This window comes from Poecile atricapillus, chromosome 17 (assembly GCF_030490865.1).
Source record: "Poecile atricapillus isolate bPoeAtr1 chromosome 17, bPoeAtr1.hap1, whole genome shotgun sequence".
In the NCBI taxonomy this organism is placed as follows: Eukaryota; Metazoa; Chordata; class Aves; order Passeriformes; family Paridae; genus Poecile; species Poecile atricapillus.
The window spans coordinates 6638939-6660675 of record NC_081265.1 but is presented as its reverse complement, the minus strand read 5'-3'; the positions used below and the strand labels follow the sequence as shown (position 1 = coordinate 6660675).

The 21737-nt window shown below is 43.9% G+C and overlaps 1 protein-coding gene across 4 annotated transcripts in view; it reads right to left on the bottom strand.

Moving 5' to 3' along the window:
* Positions 1-21737, bottom strand: part of TMEM94 (transmembrane protein 94) — a 73430-nt gene that overhangs the window by 30720 nt on the left and 20973 nt on the right. For 3 of the 4 annotated variants that reach the window (XR_009279068.1, XR_009279069.1, XM_058852693.1), the window contains exons 3-16: positions 15387-15506; positions 14601-14728; positions 13886-14022; positions 13059-13255; positions 12294-12445; positions 11903-12005; positions 11508-11594; positions 10873-10989; positions 7140-7196; positions 5210-5314; positions 4442-4606; positions 4014-4223; positions 3501-3816; positions 2596-2769 (exon numbers count right to left, since the gene is read on the bottom strand). Coding sequence is in view for 2 of the 4 variants with exons in the window: in XM_058852693.1 (XP_058708676.1) it covers positions 2596-2769; positions 3501-3816; positions 4014-4223; positions 4442-4606; positions 5210-5314; positions 7140-7196; positions 10873-10989; positions 11508-11594; positions 11903-12005; positions 12294-12445; positions 13059-13255; positions 13886-14022; positions 14601-14728; positions 15387-15506 (2068 nt within the window). In the remaining 2 variants the exon portion in view is untranslated. The remainder of the gene's footprint in view (positions 1-2595; positions 2770-3500; positions 3817-4013; positions 4224-4441; positions 4607-5209; positions 5315-7139; positions 7197-10872; positions 10990-11507; positions 11595-11902; positions 12006-12293; positions 12446-13058; positions 13256-13885; positions 14023-14600; positions 14729-15386; positions 15507-21737) is intronic. The other variant, XM_058852694.1, reaches the window with a different exon arrangement.

The following is a 21737-nucleotide window of genomic DNA, read 5'->3' as shown; positions in this document are numbered from 1 at the left end:
GACACCACAGTTTGTCCTGTTTTTCTTTCTCCCCCTATTTTAGTTTTTAATACAGACTCAAAATCTCTTATTCCCTCTTGTAGTCAGAGGTGTTAAAAAGTTTTTCTCAGAGGTGTGTGACATCCCTGATGCAGGTCGCAGTGACAGGACACAAGTTTAGGGATGTGGGGCTGCCTCCACTCCACACCTCCTGCTCCTTCTCATTTGTATCAACCCATTAACATTTCCTGCACGTAAAGTCTCCTTTCCCTCCTCCAGCTGCTCTCTTTGCCCCCAACAGCTTCAAAGCTGAGCTAATGAAAAAAACAAAAACCAAAACCACGAAAAAACCAAAAAAAAACCACCACTGCCAAGAAAAATGAGCCCAAAGGCTTCTTGCAGGCATTGTTCCTGACTGCTGACTGGCTGGTGAAATCCAGAGCCAAGAATATCCCCTCAACACAAACCAGGCAGGGACCTTCAGGAATACTGGAGGATTTTCCAAAACATAGCAGCTCTCTGCTTTTGCTATAAATAGTCATCACAAGCCAAGTTTATCAGCATAACAAACCTCCAAGACGAATAAGAGCTGTGTGTGAAAGAAGGAGTCTGTCTCAGGGACACAAAGGAGCACTTGTGCACAGCTCTGTTTAATTTTATTGTATAAACACCTAATCCTTCCCACCTTGCTCCTAAAGTCAGATAGTCCTTGCTCAGAAAGAGGGAACAAAAGATGTTTATCCATGCAAAACCTATGTCCTGGACACAGAGCAAGAGCTTGTAATAATCACATGCACAGATGTACCCACGTTCATGCCTGATAGCAACTGCAATCCATTTCCCATTCATTCCCACCAGAATCCCACACCACAGCCCTGCTAAGGAGAAAGTGGCAGTGACTGCAGACACCATAAACTTCAAGAAGTTCACTGAGCTGTCCTTGACAGTAAAATGAGCTCAGCCTTTCCCAAATCATGAACTCTCAGGCCAGGATTGCTCTAGCAAAAAGGGAAAAAACAAATGAATAGGTCAGGGGGTATGATCAGCCATTCATGGCTGCTGGGACTCATTGGGAAGAACCAAACTGCTCCATCTGAACCAAGGAGACAGATCAAAAGGAACAGAGCAGTGCAGTTCCAGCAGAGAAAGACAGAGATGGTATCAAGCCGTTTTACTCTGCGGAAGATGCCAGAGAGCACCTCATTTCCATGCTGTTACTATGGATCTGGGATGAACACTGCCAGATGGTGAGACATGTATTTCAATGGAATAGTAAGGGAACACACAGATAATCTGCCTCCTATTTCTGCTATAGCTGTAGAATTTATGTATCTTGCTTTGACTGCAGCATGTCATGGGAGTGGGAGGATTCATAGATTTATTCACAAATAATGTGTGGAGAGAGGTAAATTATGATCATATGGTCTGACTTCTGCATAAACAGAGCCATTTGACTTCACCCAATGTTATCTACACAATCCAGTATTTCTGGTTCTAAAATGGCAGCCTTTTAGGAAATTTCAAGGGACAAGACTATTGTGTGAGAGGTGTTCCAATGGTTAACTAAACCCAACTGGCAAAATTCCTCTAAGAATTTACTCTAGACAGCATAATCCAGGTCACACCTATTTGTCTGAGCTCCAGGCTCTAACCTAAACCGTTTAAAAGTGAGGATAAGGAGTTGAAACGAGGCAACATTAAAGGTTTTTTCTCTACACTAAAAATCTCAGCATCAAAATAATTCCTACTTACAAAGGCAAGATAGCAGCAATCAGAACAAATGAAAAAGCTCCTTCCCAGATGAAGATAAAAATTTAAGAAGAACTGGGTGAGAGAAGACAGTTAACCTGGTAAAACTCTGGCCAGCACAATGATCATATTTCAGATTCAATACTGAACATATGTCAACTCTAGAGAGCCAAGTTCAGTCAATTTAAGGAATTACAAAGAGACTAAAAGCTCTGACAGGCAAGCTGTTAAATCTTTCTGAGGTGCTTTAAGACCTCAACCGGCTGTACATCCTTTCCATCCCAGCCCATTCCTATGAGAGTAGGAAGGAGTAGAAAGAGTGGAGAAGTCTGTATGGCTTCAGTTCTATATTCATGGTCACTGTCAGTTTGCATGGAAGTTTTGTGATTTCTTATTAGTATGCAATATAGGAGTGTGTAATGTAATACACTAGACAACTCACAAAAAAATATTAGTTTATGATTTATCAGAAAGGATGAGAATTATTAACTAAAACCCAGAGTGATATTCAACCCTGTGCAGTATTAGCTTCACTACCATCATGAAGTCTATTAAAAACTCAATAAACCCATACCATGCTCTGCAATGCTGTTTGCTCCCAGAAAACAGATCTACTATGTGTTATCTACAATATTTTTTAAAAGATATTTATTATTCTGGAGCGAGTCAAGGCTGGGAATAATTCCCCCCCTCAGTACACCACAGATGATCACTGAGGTTTGTTAATCATATCTGCACTGGCCATGGACAGAGTGGTGGCATCACCCCACAGGAACTCCAGGCTCTTCCAGCCTTACATTTTCTGGGCTCTATGAGGAAAAGCTCCCCCTGTGCCAAGTGGATGCCCAGAAAAAGAGGCAGCCTTACTGGTAGTGGTGTCCTTCACAAACAGGTTAATCATGTGGCTCAGGGGGGGTCTCCTCTTGGTGATGGACGAAAGCTTCCCCAGGATGGTTTCCTTAACCATTTCATCACTTGGCAAGCGGTACAACGCCAAATAGTTCTCCTGCTTGAAAAGATCTTTAGCACCTGGTGTGAAACCTGAAATATGAACACAAAGAGGAGGAAAATCAGGCTCTAATCAATGCAAGAAAAAAGTCCTTTCTCCTTATTCTGTGCCACCCACTTTGCCTGTGCCCATTCTGACACCTCCCCAGCAATTGGTAGGTGCTCACTGTGCATCTATGTAAATATGGCTCAAGATCTAGGATGAAAAACATCCTCAAAATGATTAGATTAGTAATTACAGAGTTCCTGCTCTTGTTCACTGATGAGAGTAACTGTGACATCACAGGACAAGCATGGACGTGAGTTCAGGTTTCCAGGTTTTAATCCTAGTGTTACCTCTAACCTCTTACTGCCCCTATACTTCCATTTTCCCATCTGTAAAATGAGCTGAGGTACATCATTTATCCCCAAACTCCCTGTAAAGCCCTACTGTAAAGACAGGCCAGATATCTGTTCATTAGCAGGTATTCTTTGTCTCCTGATAAGACTGGCAGACTCACACCAGAAGAATATGAAGCTTAGCCAGAGCTGGCTGGCACTATCCTTGATGACATTTGTTCCTTGGATAGCACTGACAATGTCATAACTTGCCAAAAGCCATCTCTTTAATAAACTCTTTTGGCAACCAAACAACAACAGAGTCAGCTCTATATTTCCACCTCCTCAGCAAATGGGACTGGGGAAATATTCTCATGTTCTCTAAGGATTAAGTGCCTATTGACAGCTCTGATTTCTCCTTGTCTGTTCATCCAGTTCCTCCTCACCTATCAGCCTGGCAAGCTCACAGAGGCCCCAGGGCACATGGACAGGCAGCACAGCATTGTGAGTCTCCTGCAGGGCGATATTGCAGAGGTGGTCGGAGAAGCGGCACAGCCGCTCAGTCACGCTGGCGTTGCACAGGTTGAGCAGCACGTTCAGGCCCAGAGGCTTGAGGGAATTCAGGTGCATGTGCCAGTTGGAGTCATCAAACTGGATGCAGGAAGGGTTCTGCTGGTCTTGGGACAGGCTGAGCATCTCCAAGTGGTAGTCACACACAAAGTCTTCAGCCTCACAAGCCAACACCTCGTTGTCCCCAACAACCTGGTCCAACAGGCAGAGAAATTGTAGATGGTTACAGTGAATATGGCTTGAGCCTAGAATCCTGCAGGGAATTCCCAGTTAAATTCCCCAACAGTAGGGATTCTATGGGTTTGAGTTTGTGTTACAGCTCCACAAAAGCCTACTTGTGTGCCCCTCAGGTAAGTGTGTCACTTGTGTGCCACTCACGTAAGTCTTACCTGAGTATGCTCCTCCTCTCCACCCTCCGTGTCCTTGCTAAAGCTCACGTTGGATCCAGAGGGATGTTTGCTTCTGCTGTTCGGCTTCCGGTGGGCAGAGGCTTCAGGAGCCTTTGGAGCATCACCAGACCAGTTGTTCCTCTCTTGTTCACTGGCCATGTGCACTGTGTCTGCCAGGGGGCCAGAGAGCAAAGCATCTCTTTCATGGGGCTGTGGGAGACCAAGAGAGCCAAGGGTGGTGATTCAGCAGTTGAACACAAGGCACTGCTGATTCAGGACTCTGTAGAAAAGGATCCTTGCTTGCTTCTTCATCTTTAAGCAAAGAATTACAGGACTTCTCTACAAGGCCCCTTTAGAATATCACATTGTGTTTCAGTCAAACTATGATTGAAGCCAACACATTACGTTATTGACTAAGGATCACTCACCTCATCTTCCATCTCAGGATGGCAGAAGGACCGTGTGGAGAGCTCATCAGTCAGGTCTTCGTGGCTGTCATGAGGTGGTTCCACCTTCCCACTGAAGAACAGAACAGTCTCTGGGCTGGGGTTTGGCCAGGAAAGAATCCCCTGCTTGTCTACACAGCAGAGCACCTAGAACATCCCACAACACCCCCAAGAAAGAAAAATCTTAGTGAAAACATCTCAGTGCAGTTGTAAATATCATGACTTTATTAAACACATGGCACGACAGACAAGTCTCTCCTTCACCAACTTTCTCTCTTAAGAAACTGCACCTAATAACACTCCAAGAAATCCAAGAATTCCTTGCTTTAACAAGATTTATGGGTTGTTTAACACTAATTTTACTTCAGCATATTGCAAAACTAGGCATGAAGACCAAGGGAAGGAAGCAACTATTCAACCTATTTCAGCAGCTAGTACCTTCCCAGGACCCAAACCAGCTGGCTCTTGCACAGGAATCAAGAGGGTAATTTGACCAGAACCAGAGCTGGAAAATACAGACATCTTGTCAGATGTCACAGAGTATCTCAAACCATTGTTTTAGCATGTGAATGTGCTTGGATATGACAAGACAGTTATAAACTCTTCTACAAAGACAGGTGCCTGAAGGGTTTCTAATTCCAGCACAGTGAACTGATTGCAAACAGTCTGTGCTCAGGGAAGGATAACATCAATGATGCAAATGAAACATCCTCACAGAGCTCCTCTTTCTGACAACCCAGCAATACTCACAGTGACAGATCCCAGACTGTGGAGCAAGCTGGAAGTGAAGCTCAGAGTAGGGGATTTGCCTTTTAAAACACAGAGGAAGTGGCTCCAGATACAACGTATCATTTCCTGAGGAGGGAAGCAGAGGACATCAGCCAGTTAGAGACTCTTTCAGTGGAAGAAGGGAGAAGGGAAAACAGGAGTATGACATTACCTTCTTTCACTTTCAACACAGGGATACACTGTAAGATAGACATCAGTCTCTGTGGGAACCTGTTACCCGATACAGTGCTGGTGTTCTCCAGGGAAAAGCATTTCTTCCCCTTTCCACTGATTGCTAACAGTCAGTCTGACTGCTGAATTGAGAATTCACTGAAACTACCTCTTGTCCACTCAAAAACATAGAAATTAATTCTGGAGTGAGTTCATTTTGAGTGAGTCTGTTGTCACCTCTTGGTGTTTTTATCCTGAAGTAACTCAACCCCTTGGACTGTGGGGTTTGAGGCCTTTGGTTTCCCACCAGTGTGCTGCAAATTGGGTGAAGGATGGGCTCCCTGTGGTGAGGTGACTGGCCCAAGGTTACTTACTGAGGCACTGACAACATTGGAAACAAAGCCAAGGTGTCCTGACGACTCCATCATTACAGAGGAATTGTAATGGAACAGAAAGAAGGGGATATTTGCTAAATTAAAATGTCCAGTTGGCACCCTTTGTTTTCCACACCAACATGTTTCAGAGGGAGTTTGGATGGCAGCAATCAATCCAAGCACTAGAGCTGTGTGTTTTCCTCTGGCAATCCTAAAGCCAGCAAAACCAGGATTGAATTACTGTTGTTATTTTACTGCTTTTTAGCTGTTATTCTGGAATACTCTGACTGCAGAGCACTCCCCCCAAAGCTCCTCAAATCATGTTCCCTGGATCCTAATGGCTAGTACAGCAGTAAACTCAAATGCAAAACAATCTGGAGCTATCATCAAGAAAAAAAAAAAAAGTTCTTACTTAAACCAGATTCTTCTAAGCAAAAATTTTACAAAAGGAAAGAAACAGATCTTTGGAATAAGGCAGGTCATCTAAAATCACTTCCATTTAATATCTGAAAAACACCTCAGCTAAATGATGAACTGGCACAGAAAGGCAACAAAATATTTAGCAAAGAAAACGTATGTGCATCCATGTGCATTCCTCTGAGTGACTGGAGCAAAGAGACAGGAATATCTTACATCTAGGGATTTTTAATCACTCCTGGAGTCCAGCTGCCTCCTTACAGAAAGAGGAATCTTAAAAGCATCAGATTAGACAGAGAAGTATCTTTCCTCTACCCACCTGTTTAATCTGGATGATGCAATTTATAGAGAGGCCAGAGCAGTTTCTTCCCCAGAAAAAGGGCTCCTGAATGTTTAATTGCCCCAGCTTTGGAAGCACTGGTAATGTGCTTAAGCCTGATAAGAAGCCTATGGAGCAGGATCAGACTTTTAAAAAGCCTGAACATTCTGCAGTCCTCTCTGCAATTTGGTCTGGGTGCTCACCACCATTCCCTCTGGGTGTTAGTTTTCACCTGAACAAGGTTTTTCTGGTACAAGCAAAATACTTCCCTTCTTTCAAACACACACCATACAAAGTTTGTTTTACTTCTGGAACAGGACTTGAAAGAGGTACTGTCTCCAGGACAGAAAACACTGATTTCAAATAATTTGCAATATTCAGAAAAGCACAACTGGACTCAGTATCGAGGTCACCTCAATCTCTGGTCAGCACAGCAGTATTTACATGGGGAGGTGGAAGGGGAAGACATGCAACCTGCATGCACAGCAAATTAAAGTAACAAATGAATGACAATGGACAACTGACACAAGTAAAAAGGATCTAGCAACAAGCAGGAGATCAGAGAGGAAGGGAAAGGATATCATGAAGTTCCGCAGTGAAGATGGAGGAAAACAATTCATAATAATAGTACCTGAGAAGATACCATCTCTGTGTAGCTGCTGAGAGTGTCCTCTGAAAACTTAGCAAGCTGCAGCAAGAGAAGAGACCAGTTACTATAATTGTGCTCAGAAATGTGCCATGAGGAACATCCTTCCCTCAGGATGTGCCTTCAAGGAGGAGAAAGCAGGAGTCCTGCTCTGTGGGAATCGCTGTACCAAGGCAGATTGATAACTCATCAAAGCAATTAAGTCTTTAATGGGCTCTGTTTTTTATCTACTTGTGAAGCACAGGCAAAGTGCTTGGTGCTGTACATCACAGAGGAACACACAGTCATTACCTAAAAGTCTACAGAGAAAATAATAGCAATTAGACCTAGAGGAGGCTCTTTCTGGGTGGTTATTTTTAGCCAGAAAAAGCTAGGATTGAGTGATCTGATTTTAACTTATATGGGTCAGTTACAGGAAGGGAGCTGGAAGAGGGGCTGGAAAAGCAGGTGCCTGGAACACAATGGACACAGAGGAATGAGGTGATATGAATGGGATGCAGATAGGAAATGAAAAGAAATTACAGCAGGGCACCACGACAGCACTCTTGGAATTACACTGAGAAATTCACTAACTCAGAATTTTTGTATCCAGCACAAAGATATTCCACACTAGACATAATTTTGAAAAAGTTTAAATTTAAGTCTATTCATAAGTGAATATGGCAATTATATTTACATGTAAATAAAATGATAGCCCAAATAATAATGCATATATCTGGCACTTGAAAAAGGATCAGTTTAACAAAACCAAAAAAAGCCAAGAGAAATCTGACAACTGTGAAGGATAATTGGGAACTGGTTAAGAATATTTTGTTACAATTTTAAAAAGCAACAATCCCACAGTGAAAATAAGAAACCAGTTTTGAATGAAAGTGAACACAGAAGTTAGAATTAACATAAAAAATAAGGAAAAGTATACTAGTAGGTAATTAAAACCAGACAATTGCTTTTAAAGACAGTCAAATTGCAAATGACATTGTAGGCAAGGCAGACGTGTTAAACAAATATTGCTATTCCTTATTCAGTGATACAATCATACCATATGATAACTATGAAATATTTTCCATTCCAACATCAGCTACTGAAAGTAAATATGTTTAAATTAGCAGGTCTGGACAATGACTGTTACTGTTGATTTTGTAGAAGGCTTGAACTATGGATTAAGTCCCAGTTCAATGGAAGTGGTGCCAATGCCCAAAAAGGGAAGGAGAGCCATCCAAGTTACCACAGGACCCCAGACAGACTTTGATTCCAGACAGAATAAAAGAGCAGCTAATATGAGACTCAATTAAAAGTGGAATAATACAATCAGTGCCAAACACCACAACTATATCAGCAGCAAATCTATTTTTTCAAACTATTTCAAACTATTGCAATATCTTTTTTGACAAAATTACAAATTTGACTGATAAAAGTACTGCTTTTGATATACACCATTTGGTAATTTGACTTGATTCTAAATGCTTGACTAGTTTTCTAATGAAAATACCAAAGTAATAGGGCTCATGTTAAATATATTAGAAATAGACTATCTCTAAATGGAACAGAAACAGAAATTATTTGCAATAATGTGTTACTAGCTCAAACAGGGACAAACCTGGGTATTTTGTTAGCCTGAGAGAAAACTAAAAACAACACATTACTGATAGAAACTGTAAAGGATACAAAGTTTAGGGCAGGGTGCAATGTCAAGAGGAGAGACCACTATCACAGAACAATATGGACTGCTTGGGCAATGTGCAAAAACGTGTATCTCAACAGGCACAAAGCTAAAGGAGCATATTTAGGTGCAAAAAGGAAGGTTGGACTTACAGGATGAGGATTCTCAGAAAGCAGTAACTGCAGCTGAACAAAGCCTGGCCTTTTAAAGCAGTGGCTGAAAGATCTAATGGGATCACTTGTTGTAGAAACAAGGGAACACAGAGCAGAAAGTCCAGATTACTCTGAAGTTTATCAAAAGCACAACTATTACTGGAATATTTTGTGGGGTTTGAGATTCACAACCCTACAGTGATTCTGAAATAGTGGAGAAAGCTAAGAGGAATGCCAAGAGAAAGATTAGAGGTTTGGAAAATATGCTAATAGTGCCTCAAGGTGCTTGAACTGTTTACTTAACCAGAGATGATAAAAAGGAATGTGAGTAGCTACAAAAGACCAGAATTTTGATTGACGTGCTCTTTGCTCTTAAATCTAGAAGACAAAAGATGTAAGCTTTCCAAGGGCTGGAAATCAGATACTGAAGAAATTTCCACTAACACAGAATGTCCATTTTTAGCAGTGAAGGTAAATAATTACTGAGACAACCTATGGAAGGCAGTACAAATGTTTTCAAACCAACAGCAAATTCCTTTCTAAAAGGAATGCTGCTGTAGTCCAACTGTAGTAATGAAACTTGAGACAGGTGCTTGTTTAGGGGGGCACTGGTTTGTGTCCTTTCAACCAGTCACAAGAGTCACCTCTGGCCTTGAAAAATCGGGAATTAAACATGATAGGAAGGGGAAGAAGGCAGAGAAGTGGCCAAGTTGCCTCCAGGTAGGCCAAGCGATTGGAGAGGAGAAGGGTCTTACCTGCTACATTTTGAACAGAGAAGAGAGAAGGAAGGAGGGAAATAGGGAGGCCAAGTGACTGCCCTTTTCAGGGGGTGAGTGACCAAGGCACACCACAGCAGCTGTTCTACAGCAGCAAGGATGGAGGCTCATGTCTGAGATGCCACAGAAAGAGCTGGCTGGACAGACAGAGCTGCCTGGACAAGAAAAAGAAGACAGGAAAGGAAAAAAAAGGAAGGTGCAAGTATGAGTGACATGGCAAATGGGAATGTTGAGAATGGTGAAGCCAGGAAGCCAAGGAGCTCTGGCATTTCCCAGCTGAATTACAAATTGTGAAGGGAAAGAGGGAGGTTTCAAAAGTACAAACCAAGTGATGCTGAGAATAGGTACAAGAGGTAAGATGGTGAAAACACTGAGAAGAGATTCTAAAGGTGCAAATGCTATTAAGGGATGTAATGTGTCCTTCCTCCCAGGACACTGGCAGCTTAAATATGTTTAACTAGAAAGAAAATAATAGAAAATACAGACCCAGGGCCAGAGGCCAAGGAAGGACATGAAGGAGAGAGAAACTCTATCCAAGTAACAGAAATCAGCACAGAAGACAAACATAGCTCAGTGCATCTCACCAGCACTACCACCAGGACAGAAGAAGGGACGTGCAACAGCACATGGAGCTCAGGATCACATCCCATCAGACCAACAAACTCCACTCCCCAAACCAACACAACCACCAGAAACTGCTCCTACTCCCTGACCTACTCAAAGGCCGTGCCTGCAAACAAAGCCCCAGAGCCTCAGGAAAGGACTTGCTCAGCCCACATGGCATTGCAGAGGATATGATGTATCTCATTCTTCTCAGTGGCTACACATTGCCTAGTTACAGCCACCACAGGGCATTTATCTCCATGTTGACCCCTCTGACAAATAGTATGTATCTGACATAGTATGTATCTTCCTATCACCTCGGGGTACCTGCAGAGAGGTTGGAAAAATTCAAGCATCTGTTCAAGAACATTGTACTCCAAGGAGAGGGCACAGCTGGGACAAACAAAGATCCAACAAGTTTTTACAATTATGTGGATACCTCTGCTGAATTCAGTATGCTCACTTCACAGAGCATTTTTGTCTCTTGCCCTTGTTTCTGCAATGGTTTGATGTGGAGAGAAACCTACCAGTGAGGTGGATGAGGCTTTGCTCATCTGGGCCAACACTCTGGCTTCTCCAAAAGCTGTAGCAAGAATCCACAGGACAGGAAAGAGCAATGGAAGGATGGGTAAGACACCATTCACCTGAAAAGAACAACCCGTGATCACCAACAAGCACAGAGGCAACAAGAAGTCAGAACCTCTCACACAACATCTTTTCCACCACAGTGAGAGGATAAGGACAAAAGGCCAGAACAAGAAGGGGACTGGAAGCAGTGCCAAACACTGCACACATTATGGGGGTTTAATGAAGGAGGCCATGAATCAATCACACCAACTTGCAGCTGTTTTTCCTGCTGAATTTGGAGGAAACTCCAAGGTGTTTAAACACAAAGCATACCATATAGATAAATACAGATAAATAGATATAGATAAACACATACATGGCAAATGAGAGAGCAAAATATTTAAAGGTAAGTCTGTACAGAACGGTCAGGGAAGTTCTGGTGTCCTCCTCCACTGAATGTTCCTGGATCTAGCATGCTTCCAGATCCAGGAAGCACAGGAGGCTGTCATAGGATGAATAAAGTCACTGAGGGAGGGAATCCATCTTGATGGTACTCTGGGGAGGAGGTGTAGTGAAGCTCAGAGCTCTCCTTTACCTGCAGCTGAAGAAGAGTGTACTGCCAGGAAGCAATTCCAGGAGCTTGGAAAATGAAACGCACGGCGTTGGTGATCAGGAATCCAGCCTGCAATTCAGAGATGACACTGTCACCTAACTACTGGCACTTGCAGGGAAGGTGTTTCCAGTGCCTTGTAACATTCTCAGCCCTGGGGGAAGTATGAATAATAAATTTTTGATCTGCTGCTGGTGCAGTTCCTCCCTCCACTCTCATGGTTATGTGGCTCAGCATCTCTGAACTGCCCAAGTTACACACAGAGTTAGCTGCATGAGTAAGCACGGCCACAACTTCCAGTTGATGGCTGCAAATTCTTCAGATTTATTGACAAAACATGGCTATTGTGAAGGATGACAAAGGCTTGGAATGAGACCTACCAGCACAATAGGGACAGCGTATTTCAGCATCACTGACTGTACAGTGAACCTCTCATTATCCAGGGCTGTCACAGGCCGTGACAGAGCCATTTCCAGGCACCACCTAAAAAACACAAAACAGCTTGAAATTTCAGCAACCAAGACCCTAACCCTTCAGCTTCCTTGAATATAAATCTTTTAGCAGACCTGATTAGAACACTGTGCTCAGCCTATGCTATGAAGAAGGGCTGCCAAAAGAGAAGCCAACATCTACAATAAGAGTGCAGCACTTGCCAGGGTAAATTTGCAGTGTTGCCAAGCAAACTGCTCAGGTATCCTCACCTGCTTAGCAGGAAGGCAGCAACAAGGACACAGTCAGCTGGGTAAGCACTCTGCCCTGCATTTAACCCACCTGACATTATCAATTATTGGGGTCTTCAACACACGGAAGAGACGATAGAGCTGAGGATTCTGAGGGCCCTTCTTCACTTCTCCCCTTGGGGAGGGTGGGGGTGAGAAGGGTGGAAACAGATCTCCAGGCTCCAGAACTATGTGCTCATCATCCTAGAAGAAAGGTCAGAGAGCCCAAGGGCTTGTGTTCAAGCGTATCTGGTTATTTCATGAAAATTGGCATTTGGAGTGAAAGTTGCAATTAAAACCACCAAAGGTAAATTTCAAGCTTTAAACTTTTTCCAACCTTCTTCAAGCAGTAAAATCTTTGCAGAGAACTTGTGAGTAGTTAATTTACTTCTACACCAGGTATTTTATATTACCTTATTTTATAATAAATCAGTAGTAAAGAGAAGGTCAAAGCAGACAAACTTTATTTCTGCACATAAAAATCAGGATAAAGGACGAGGTTTGTATGTCATGTTATCCTACTGGATAGATTCACTCCACTTATATTTAGCAGCACATTACATTTTCTGCTTGACCTGAGAGAGAAGGAAATATGGTGATTTCATATAACATTAGTACCTAGTGGGTTTGGGAGTTCTTGGAGAAGATGCAGCTTGGCTAACTGTGCACCATCCTTGACTGAACTGGAATTTCAAGCTATTTTCAAGGCCAAAAGAAACCAAACACTACAATTTTATGTACTCTGGGAATCAGTATTAGCAAGAAAAACCTGGGAAATATATTGTTACAGGCCAGGGAAATTAAACAAGCAAGTTACCTTAATCCCTCTCAGAGAAGCAAATGACTCCTGGCCTGGCCTCAGAGCAACAACATCTCCTTCTACCAAGAGGCTCACAGGCAGATTGACAAGATGCCCATCCCTGTAGGCCCAGTGAAGGGACCAGGATGGGGCATAAGGCATGTGAAGGTCAGGGTACATGGAGTCTGGCCATTTCACCTCTTTGCCAAGTGTATCTGAAAGCACAAAGTGCAAAAGAATGAAGTGGTAGCAATTCTGGATTTACATCCTGTAGTGGTTATAAGACCTCCAATGTTAAGCTCAGCCCATTCCCAAGATATTTTATCATCTCTCTCTTCCTCCTTGATGGCTTTTCCCTTCTCTCTCCACCTAGTATTAACAACCAAGCAGTAATTTAAAAAGCTGTACAACAGAAAAGCTAAAAGCTGCCCTTAAAACTGCCCCCTAAGGTCCCAAAGCCCCCATTGAGACGATGCTCATGCACAGCAATTTATTTCCTTCTGCTCCATGTTGTGGTACAACCCCATGTGTTCTCCCCTCATCATCTGCTGCAAGGCAGATATTTTTATAAGGATATGAGGATCTGAATTACTCCAAAGCACAGCCATAACAGACGCCCACCTGGTAACACACAGCTTAGAAGCACAAGGCCACATGACAACTCAAAATAACTTTAAATATTTTTACAGGACAGGCATGAGGAGAACACACTTCCCACAGCCTGTTTCTGTGCAACACAGAGGAAGGTTAGCAAGCTTTATTAGGAATTCATGTGATCAGGTTTGGGGAAAGATTCAATGGGAGGAAAACACAAGTGCAAATGGGACAGATGAAGGAGATCTCACCGTTTATCTTATCAACAATGGTCTGAAGCCTCCTCTCCACCTCTCTGCACTTCAGCCTCTCTTGACGCCCAATCATGAGGAGATCCAAGAGGAGCAGGAGGAAGAGTGCCAGTGCATTGACTATCTCAGCACCTTGGCTTCACACAGAAAACAGGAGGAAGCAGAATGCAGATGACATTTGAGTAAACGAGCAGAATACACTGCCAGACACCCACTGAGATAAACACACAACTGCCTGGTTGTTTATTCCCACATCTCACAGGTTTATGGCTCAAAAAGAAATGCATGGTTACACTTCTCCTTTAGGATAATGGCACCAGAGAGGTCTGAAAGGACCCATCTCAATTAAAAATACTTTACAAATATGGTCAAGGCATGTATAGCACACTAACTTCTCCCATGAACCACTAATTTCTCCAGTTTCAAAATACTTCCTAATTATGATAATGCCTTAGGAGTTTTAAAGATCTAGGAATGCCGTAGGAAAAAAACTCCTCAGTCTCTCCATAGGACACTCTCTGGGTCTATTAGAAGTAGAATTAAGTTGGCTGAAGTTCTGTGAAAGGGATCGATAGGAAATTACCAGTGTGAGTATGCTGATATTTAGATATCTAGACAGAATGAGGGACAACACTTATGTCAATCACACACAGTACTAAGATGATATAAAAACACCACCTTGCTTCAGTTAAGTAGCTCAGGAAGCTTTGCTCACCTCCCCTGTGGCTGGCTCCCATAGCAGCATAGCAGCAACAGCACTGCCAGCAGCATCAGAGACGCACCAGGCCAGTGGAAGCAGGAGCAGCGGTTACCATGGTACAGGAAACTGCTCCTCCACACCTCCTGCAAGGGGAGAGCAGCAGACAGTCAGCACTCATGGAATACAGAGCCAGACGTTTGGAAATGCAGACTGAGAAAGGGTGAAGACAGCAGCTGGTGCTCCAGGGAGAAGAGAACTTTGCAAAACCCCTGAACATGACACAGAGCATCCCAGATCCATTGTGTGAATCCTTCAGCAACAATGGATATTCAGCTGGTGAGTCTGGGTGAACACTCTGCTTTTCTCCTGACTGGAAGAATGAAAAGGCTTCTGTGCTAGGTTGTCCCACTGTCATTGACCAACCAAGGAACACTTTTAAGCACTGTATTTTGTATTTGACACACATGCCAGGCAAACACAGTGGACAAGGGGAGACTGTTGAGCTTCACAGCTCTTTATCTCCACCTGAGATGGCCCCTCAGCTCACTGCCCTTAGTGGCTCTTGAAGTACAGAGATCTTTCACAGGGCAAGAGGCATCTTCCCACAGAGCTTTGGCATCCAGGAGAGAAGTACTGACAGAAACTCACCCTCAGGTAGATTTCTTGCTTTGTTTGCAATGACTTCAGCAATTCTACACCTGGACACTCTTGGTGGGGAATGCAGCCAGTTTCTGTTTAGCCCTCATCTTTGCTTTGAGAAGAGGAGACCAAGTGCCCAACCTGTGCTGCTTGGTGCCTCACCTTCCATGAAGTCCCTTTTTTCCGTTCCTTCTGATGCCCCTCTAGCAGTGCTGACAATTGGTCTCTCAGGATCATGAGGGCTTTCTTTGTGGTAAGGCCCAAACTTGAGGTCATCTCATCCTGAGGTGCCAGAAAAATACACTGGTTAGTGCTTCCCAATTTTCCTTTTAGACTTTTTCCTGGCGGCTGACAAAACATGTGACCGTGAATGCCCTGCACTCATCATCACCAGCCTGATTCTTCATTTTCCTGAAATCATCTTCCCTCCTGTGAACTTTAGACTGCTGGCTGGAATCAGAGCAATTAGATAGTATCAGGTAAACAAACCAGTCCTGACTGTGCTGATAAATACTTTATCAAAGCACAATACCAAGTCGTTTCTGTGAAACAAGATCTATTCAGTAGAGGCTGAGGACAATACAAACAGAGGTTATGCAGGCTTGAACTGGTATCAGCTTGTAGAGACAGCAGAACACAGTTAGGGTAAAATTTTAATTATACAGGATGAATTTTGCTAACAGTAAAAACTAAGTAGTAGAATATCTGCAATTCAAAACAGCAGTCCAACTTCCACAACTGCTTGCTACAGATTTTTGTTTAAGTCCTGCCTCTGTGGCTACTTTGATGCAGAAGCTCCCAGATTTAAATGCTAGGCCACGGATCAGTTCAGGACCACACGTGACCCCACCATCAACTTCTCCTTTTACAAGAGCAAACATTGGGGTTTTAAGTGTTGAACTGCAAGGGAGACACTTGGACTTGCAGGAAGCACAGAGTTCACAGCACTCTTCCCTCAATGCTCAGCAAAGAGGCAGCAGTCCCAAAGGACACATCTTAGGAGTGTGCCATATGGAAAACACTGCTGTAAGATGCTGGTAGCAACAAAGGGGGATAAACACTTGCATTTCTGGGCCAGGAGCATGAGCACTTTCCTTTCTTTCAAATCACAGACTGCAGTGAGGTACTGTGGGCACCAGATCACTGACAGCAAATCAACAAGGATGAGCAGGCAGGTGTCCATGAGAGGGCTTCAGCAGCGAACTGCTAAATAAAAGTTCTCATGGGCATTTCATGTTTTAATACAAACACACTGAGCATGTACAGCACACAGGATATCCTGCATATTGGAAATGTTCACGTGTGTCATACTGTGCCCAGAGTACAGAACTACTGAACACCAGCAGGCAGGAAGTTTGTCCCTCCTGTCCCCACCAGTGTGACACAGCCCAGAGCTCAGGCAGGAGCTGCAGCTCTTCCTGCTCTTGTAGCTCTTTCCAGCCCTGCCAAACCCACCGTTTGGCCTCAAACTGCAGCAGTTCTGCTCCTCAGGAGCTGCTTGCACACACCCAGCTCTGCAAGTGCAGCTTGGCTCTGATGTGTTCTTCCTGTTCCTTAAATGCATAGTTTCATGATGAACATTTACTGGAAACTAATCTTGGACTTTAGACTCACTTGCATGGATGGTCCAATCCAAAACTGTAATGCAGTGTTGAGGAATAGAACATAAATTCTCTTTCAAATACCATCTACCATACACACACACACTCTCCCCTCTATCAGGGACAACCTGAAACAGCAAATTCTGTCCAGGCAGAGTCCAGCAATGCTGCTTTAGCTGCACTTTTACACAACTAAAAATAATCCTGCTGCAGTTTTCATTCTCTGTGTCAGTTTTAGGAATAGAGGAAGCAGTTCTGTGTTGTTTTTGGAAGCAGCCCAGGTAACATCAGCACAGGACTAAACATAGGAGTGTCTCAAAGACTCCCAGATGGCAGTGGAGCTGGCACCAGCCGTGCTGCTGCACCACAGAGTGCTGCAAACAGGAGTGTCTGAGAACAACACCAAGCAAGGGAAAATCAGGCTTCTCTCTCTTGTCTGACTGCTGCCTGTCTGGGACAGAGCAAGGCACCCACAGAAATATAAATCCTCTCCAACATGGGGAAAGCAGACAGATAAATAAAATGAAATTTTACAGAATGAAAGAGCAAAAATAATAGGGAGTTGAACTGAAAAGCAAAGCCTGCTTAGACACCAAGCTGGTTCCAATGGACACATCAGGAGCTACAGAAGAAATGAGAGGAAAGCTGCACTTGATGCCAACATCTACTACAGTAACAGTGCCTGGAAAGAGAAACTGCCACAGCACAGCAGGCAGTGAGCACAAAATCCAGAGGTAATCAAAAAGGGTTCCTGAAACACTTGCACACCTGCTCCAGACTTTACACAGGAGTTACCAGTTTGGCATAGTGTCAGTCAAGATAAGGGCAGCCACAAAAGAACGTGGCTGTAGCAGGTGACAAAGGACAAGTGCAGTGTGGCAGGGCTGGAGAAGGTGAAGGGCAGGAAGGGCAGGGATTGTTAAACACCCATCCTAACACTTAGATCATGGAGTATTTGGGAAAGGAGGCAGAGCCAGTCTGGTAAACACTGTTAATACTGTGAGGGCTGCTGGGGGTGAGCATCAAGGGAAAGAGCCTGGGACCCAAATGAAAGGGACAGGCAAGAAGAGCCACCCTGAGCTCCTGGCAAGGGGCAGCTCCAGGTTTTTGCAACAAAAGCCACCCTGCTAAGTCATCCACTGCTAATGAGGCATTTTTCAAATGCCCTTAAGTAAACCTTTGGCAAACCCAGGCGCTCTTGAAGCTGTCCCAGAGGGACCTTTCCAGCTTTTCATCAGCTGCAAGTGCTCTTCCTGCCACAAACCAGGAACTGAGCACCCCAGGGTGAAGAAGCCATTCACAGGAGGTGTCAGTTCATTAATAAAAAACCTCAACATTCACATCTTTGCTTTGGAAAGTTACATTCAAAGAGAAAGCCGCCAATTTTCCAATGCAAACAGAAACAGCAGGACACCTTCTCACCCTGCTGCCTTAGCACAGGGCTTCCTCTGATGAACAAAAAAGAAAGAGAAGACAGTAAATTCCAGGTTATAGTGAAAGCAAATGGGTATCAGGAGGTGATTTAAAAGGCTGTACTTTCCTTTCGCCTGTGCCTAAAGGCAAAACGTCGTAAGGACAAAATGAGCAGTTGCTTCCTCCTTTGCCCTGCAGAGCACAGGAGCCTCTAAGTGCACTTAGGGCTCCTCTGGAGCTGCCCCCTGCCCTGGCGGTCCCAGCCTCAGTGTGAGAGGCACAGCTGGAGCCAGGTAAAAAGGGGATGATTGTATCCTTCTGCTTTGGGATGGTATCAGGGCTCTCAGGAGTTGGGATCTTTGGGATGGCTGTTAGGGGGAAAACTGTGCAGGACATTTCCTTTGTGCATGTGATTTTATTTTCTAGAGGCAATGAATGTGCTGAGGTGTGGACTGGATTGGAACATGAAAAGATGTGTGAATTCCTCCACTCATAGTAAATATTCTACATGTTAAATTACCACTTAGCTTGCAAGAAAACATTAGGGAAAGGAAACCTGAGATAGATCCTGCAAATGCCCTGGGTTAGGAGCTGGTTTGGCTCCTCAGGAGGGAAACAAGAAGCAGCTCAGAGGCAGTAGATGAGGAGTCACAGAATCTATAGACTTTTCTTTGCCTTGTCCTTTCAGTTGACCCTCCACAGTTTGACAGGGGTAAATAAGCTGTCAAATACCCAGGAGCTTGTTCAAATCCATAGCCTTGCCTGGCTTATGGCAAATAGGTTCCCTTTGCCTTTCTCAGGGGTTGCAGGAGCATTTTCAGGCTGATAGGTAGGAAAAGTGTGGTTATTTTCTGATTTTTTCCTCCCACAACGTGAAGTTGTTCCCGAGCAACACCACCTACCCATGTCTGCTTCCTGCAGCCCACCTTCATCCTCACACAAATTCACCACTGAGCTCTCTTCCTAAAATTCACATCTTGTTCTTTTACACATTGAACTGTTTAAAATTACCTTAGAAGTTTATCAGCTATCTCACACCCTCTGCTACCTGATGAAAGACAGAGGTCTTAAAACTTCCTTCCAGAGGAACAAAGAAGTAGAGCCCAGAATGCGTACAGGGAAATGGACATAAAATATTAGTGTATTTAAGTTGTCTTATTTTCTCACAGCCATTACACATCCATAGTAGCATATTTATTTGTTGTACCAGTAAATGTTGATATAATATGTGCCAAATATTTTTTTAACAAAACAGGAACACAAATATATTCCATACTTTCCAGAGCAAAGTGGGTTGAATCATCCTCCATCCTCTGTGGATTCATTCTCTTGCAGAATAAGGGGTTCTCACCAAGACTGCTGTACACTTTGATTGTAACTGCCTTTACAAAGACTGTTTAAACAAATAAATGAGCAGAATACAAAATATTTGCTACAAGTTTCAATTCTCACAGACTGCAGATCCACCCCTCTGATTCAGAGTGGTGGAAAACCCCTGCAAGGCAGTTGTCAGACTGTTCCACTCTTTCTAGGCTGTATTCACTAGGCTCCTTTTATAACACCTCTACTCAATTGCTCTTCAGATCTGAACAGTTGGAGGTGGGAAACTGGGCAGCAGAATGTTCTTCCTTTTCCTAAGAGCTATTTTGCATTCCTTAGCAGAAAAAGAAGGCAGTTTTTAATTTAACAATGACACTTTGCAGGGGATTAATCTACTTCAGGGATTACACCTCCTGAAATGTAAGCATTATTCACAGGTTCAAAAACACACAATAAGGAGTTACTCCACCAAATATATTTGCATTTATTACTGTAAGTCGGATTCTTGTTTAGGATAAGTCACAATATGGCATAAAGTGGGGGGTTTGGGTTTTTTGATCAGAGAGGATGACAGACATCAAATACGTGACAGCATACAATTTATTGGGGTAGCATTTCATACAGCAGCCTAGTGCTAGAGAAGGATTTATTCTTGTTCTAAAGCAAATCACCCACCAGGATGCTACAGCTCCTGTACACCTGCAGCTGCTGATTTAGTGCTCAGACTGCCTGAAATGGCTCATCCCTGCTACAGAGTGACACAGATGGAACCAGCAGGGCCAATGTATCAGCCAGTCTGGACACAGACTTCTTTTTATTACCCCATCCTTGGTCTGAGTCTTGCTTTCTGCCTACCTTGGTGCTCTCCTGGCTACTTTTCCTAAGAGATCAGATCCCCAAGTCCAGGCAAGAATGTTTCTCTAGTGACCCAGGCCACATCAATCATCCCCCTGACACATTCCTACTCCATGGGATGAACTTTTGATTTAGACTCTGGACTGTCAGGACAGCTGGATTCTCTAATTTCTTCTGCCATGGGTTTCTGCATGACGGGAAAATTGTATACTCCTCTGTGCCTTAGTTTCTCATTCTATTGATGGGGTTACCAACTTCCCACCAACTTTTGTAATTGTGAAGATTATAACATTCACCAGCCCACCTGAAAACTACTGGAAAGCTCAGGAAAAAGAAATGTATCTTGGTATCTGCACAATTCAGGCAACTTCACCAAGCAGACCACGGCTCTGTGGGAAACACTGCCTTTAAACATGGACATGCTGGGAAAAGCAGGAGGAACACAGCTATTAAACTTGGTTTGAATGCACCTGATGTGAGCTTGGCAGCCTCAGCTTAGCTGTTGGTTGTCTCAAATCAAGTGAAACAAGCGGAGTCTTCAGCACAGCAGTCCCCAAGTTAATGGACGGAGCAATAGGCAGCAACTGTCTACTCCCACACTCCATGCAGCCCAGGATGAAAGGCAGCCCAGACCTCCCACTACCTTTGGACAAAAGAACCCACAGTTGGGTAACTGGGTGCCTGCAGGGGCTCCAGTGTGGATGCTTTTTGAGGCTCACTAACAGGGCCTGCAGATTCCCCCTGCAAAAAGACAGAGCTGCAGGAGCACCAAGCTCCGAGATGTGGCCAAAGCAGCACTCGCCAGCCTGAATCACTGCTGCACTTTGCTGTGCACAGGGTCCATTTTAATCCATGCAACAACATCCACATTTTATGCTCTCCATAAAGCATGGAGTAAAGATGCCAACAGGCACAATCAACCTTTCTATACAGGTAATGCAAAGCCCAGCACTTTGCTTCTCCCCAGCAGCAGCACAGCAGCAAAGAAAGAGGCAGCTGCTCCCCAGGAAACAGCCCAATTTGGAATTGTACATTCCTCAGTCCATCCCTTCGATCCTGTTTGGAGCAGCAAATCCCCAACCATAGTTACCTGTCCCATCAGGCTGCTGGCAGGATGAGACAGGGTTTATGCAGTGCTTTGAAGCACTACACAATTATGAAGCTTTAATTACTGTAATTTAGCCAGCTGCCATTACTCCTCCAAGTACAGAGGAGTTAGGGGTCTGTATTTATCCTAGCTTCAACACGCAGTGCTTTATGCCAGTGCAGAGCTCCCTCCAGGGAATGCTAATCCCCTCCCAGAGGCCAGCAATGCTCAGAAATC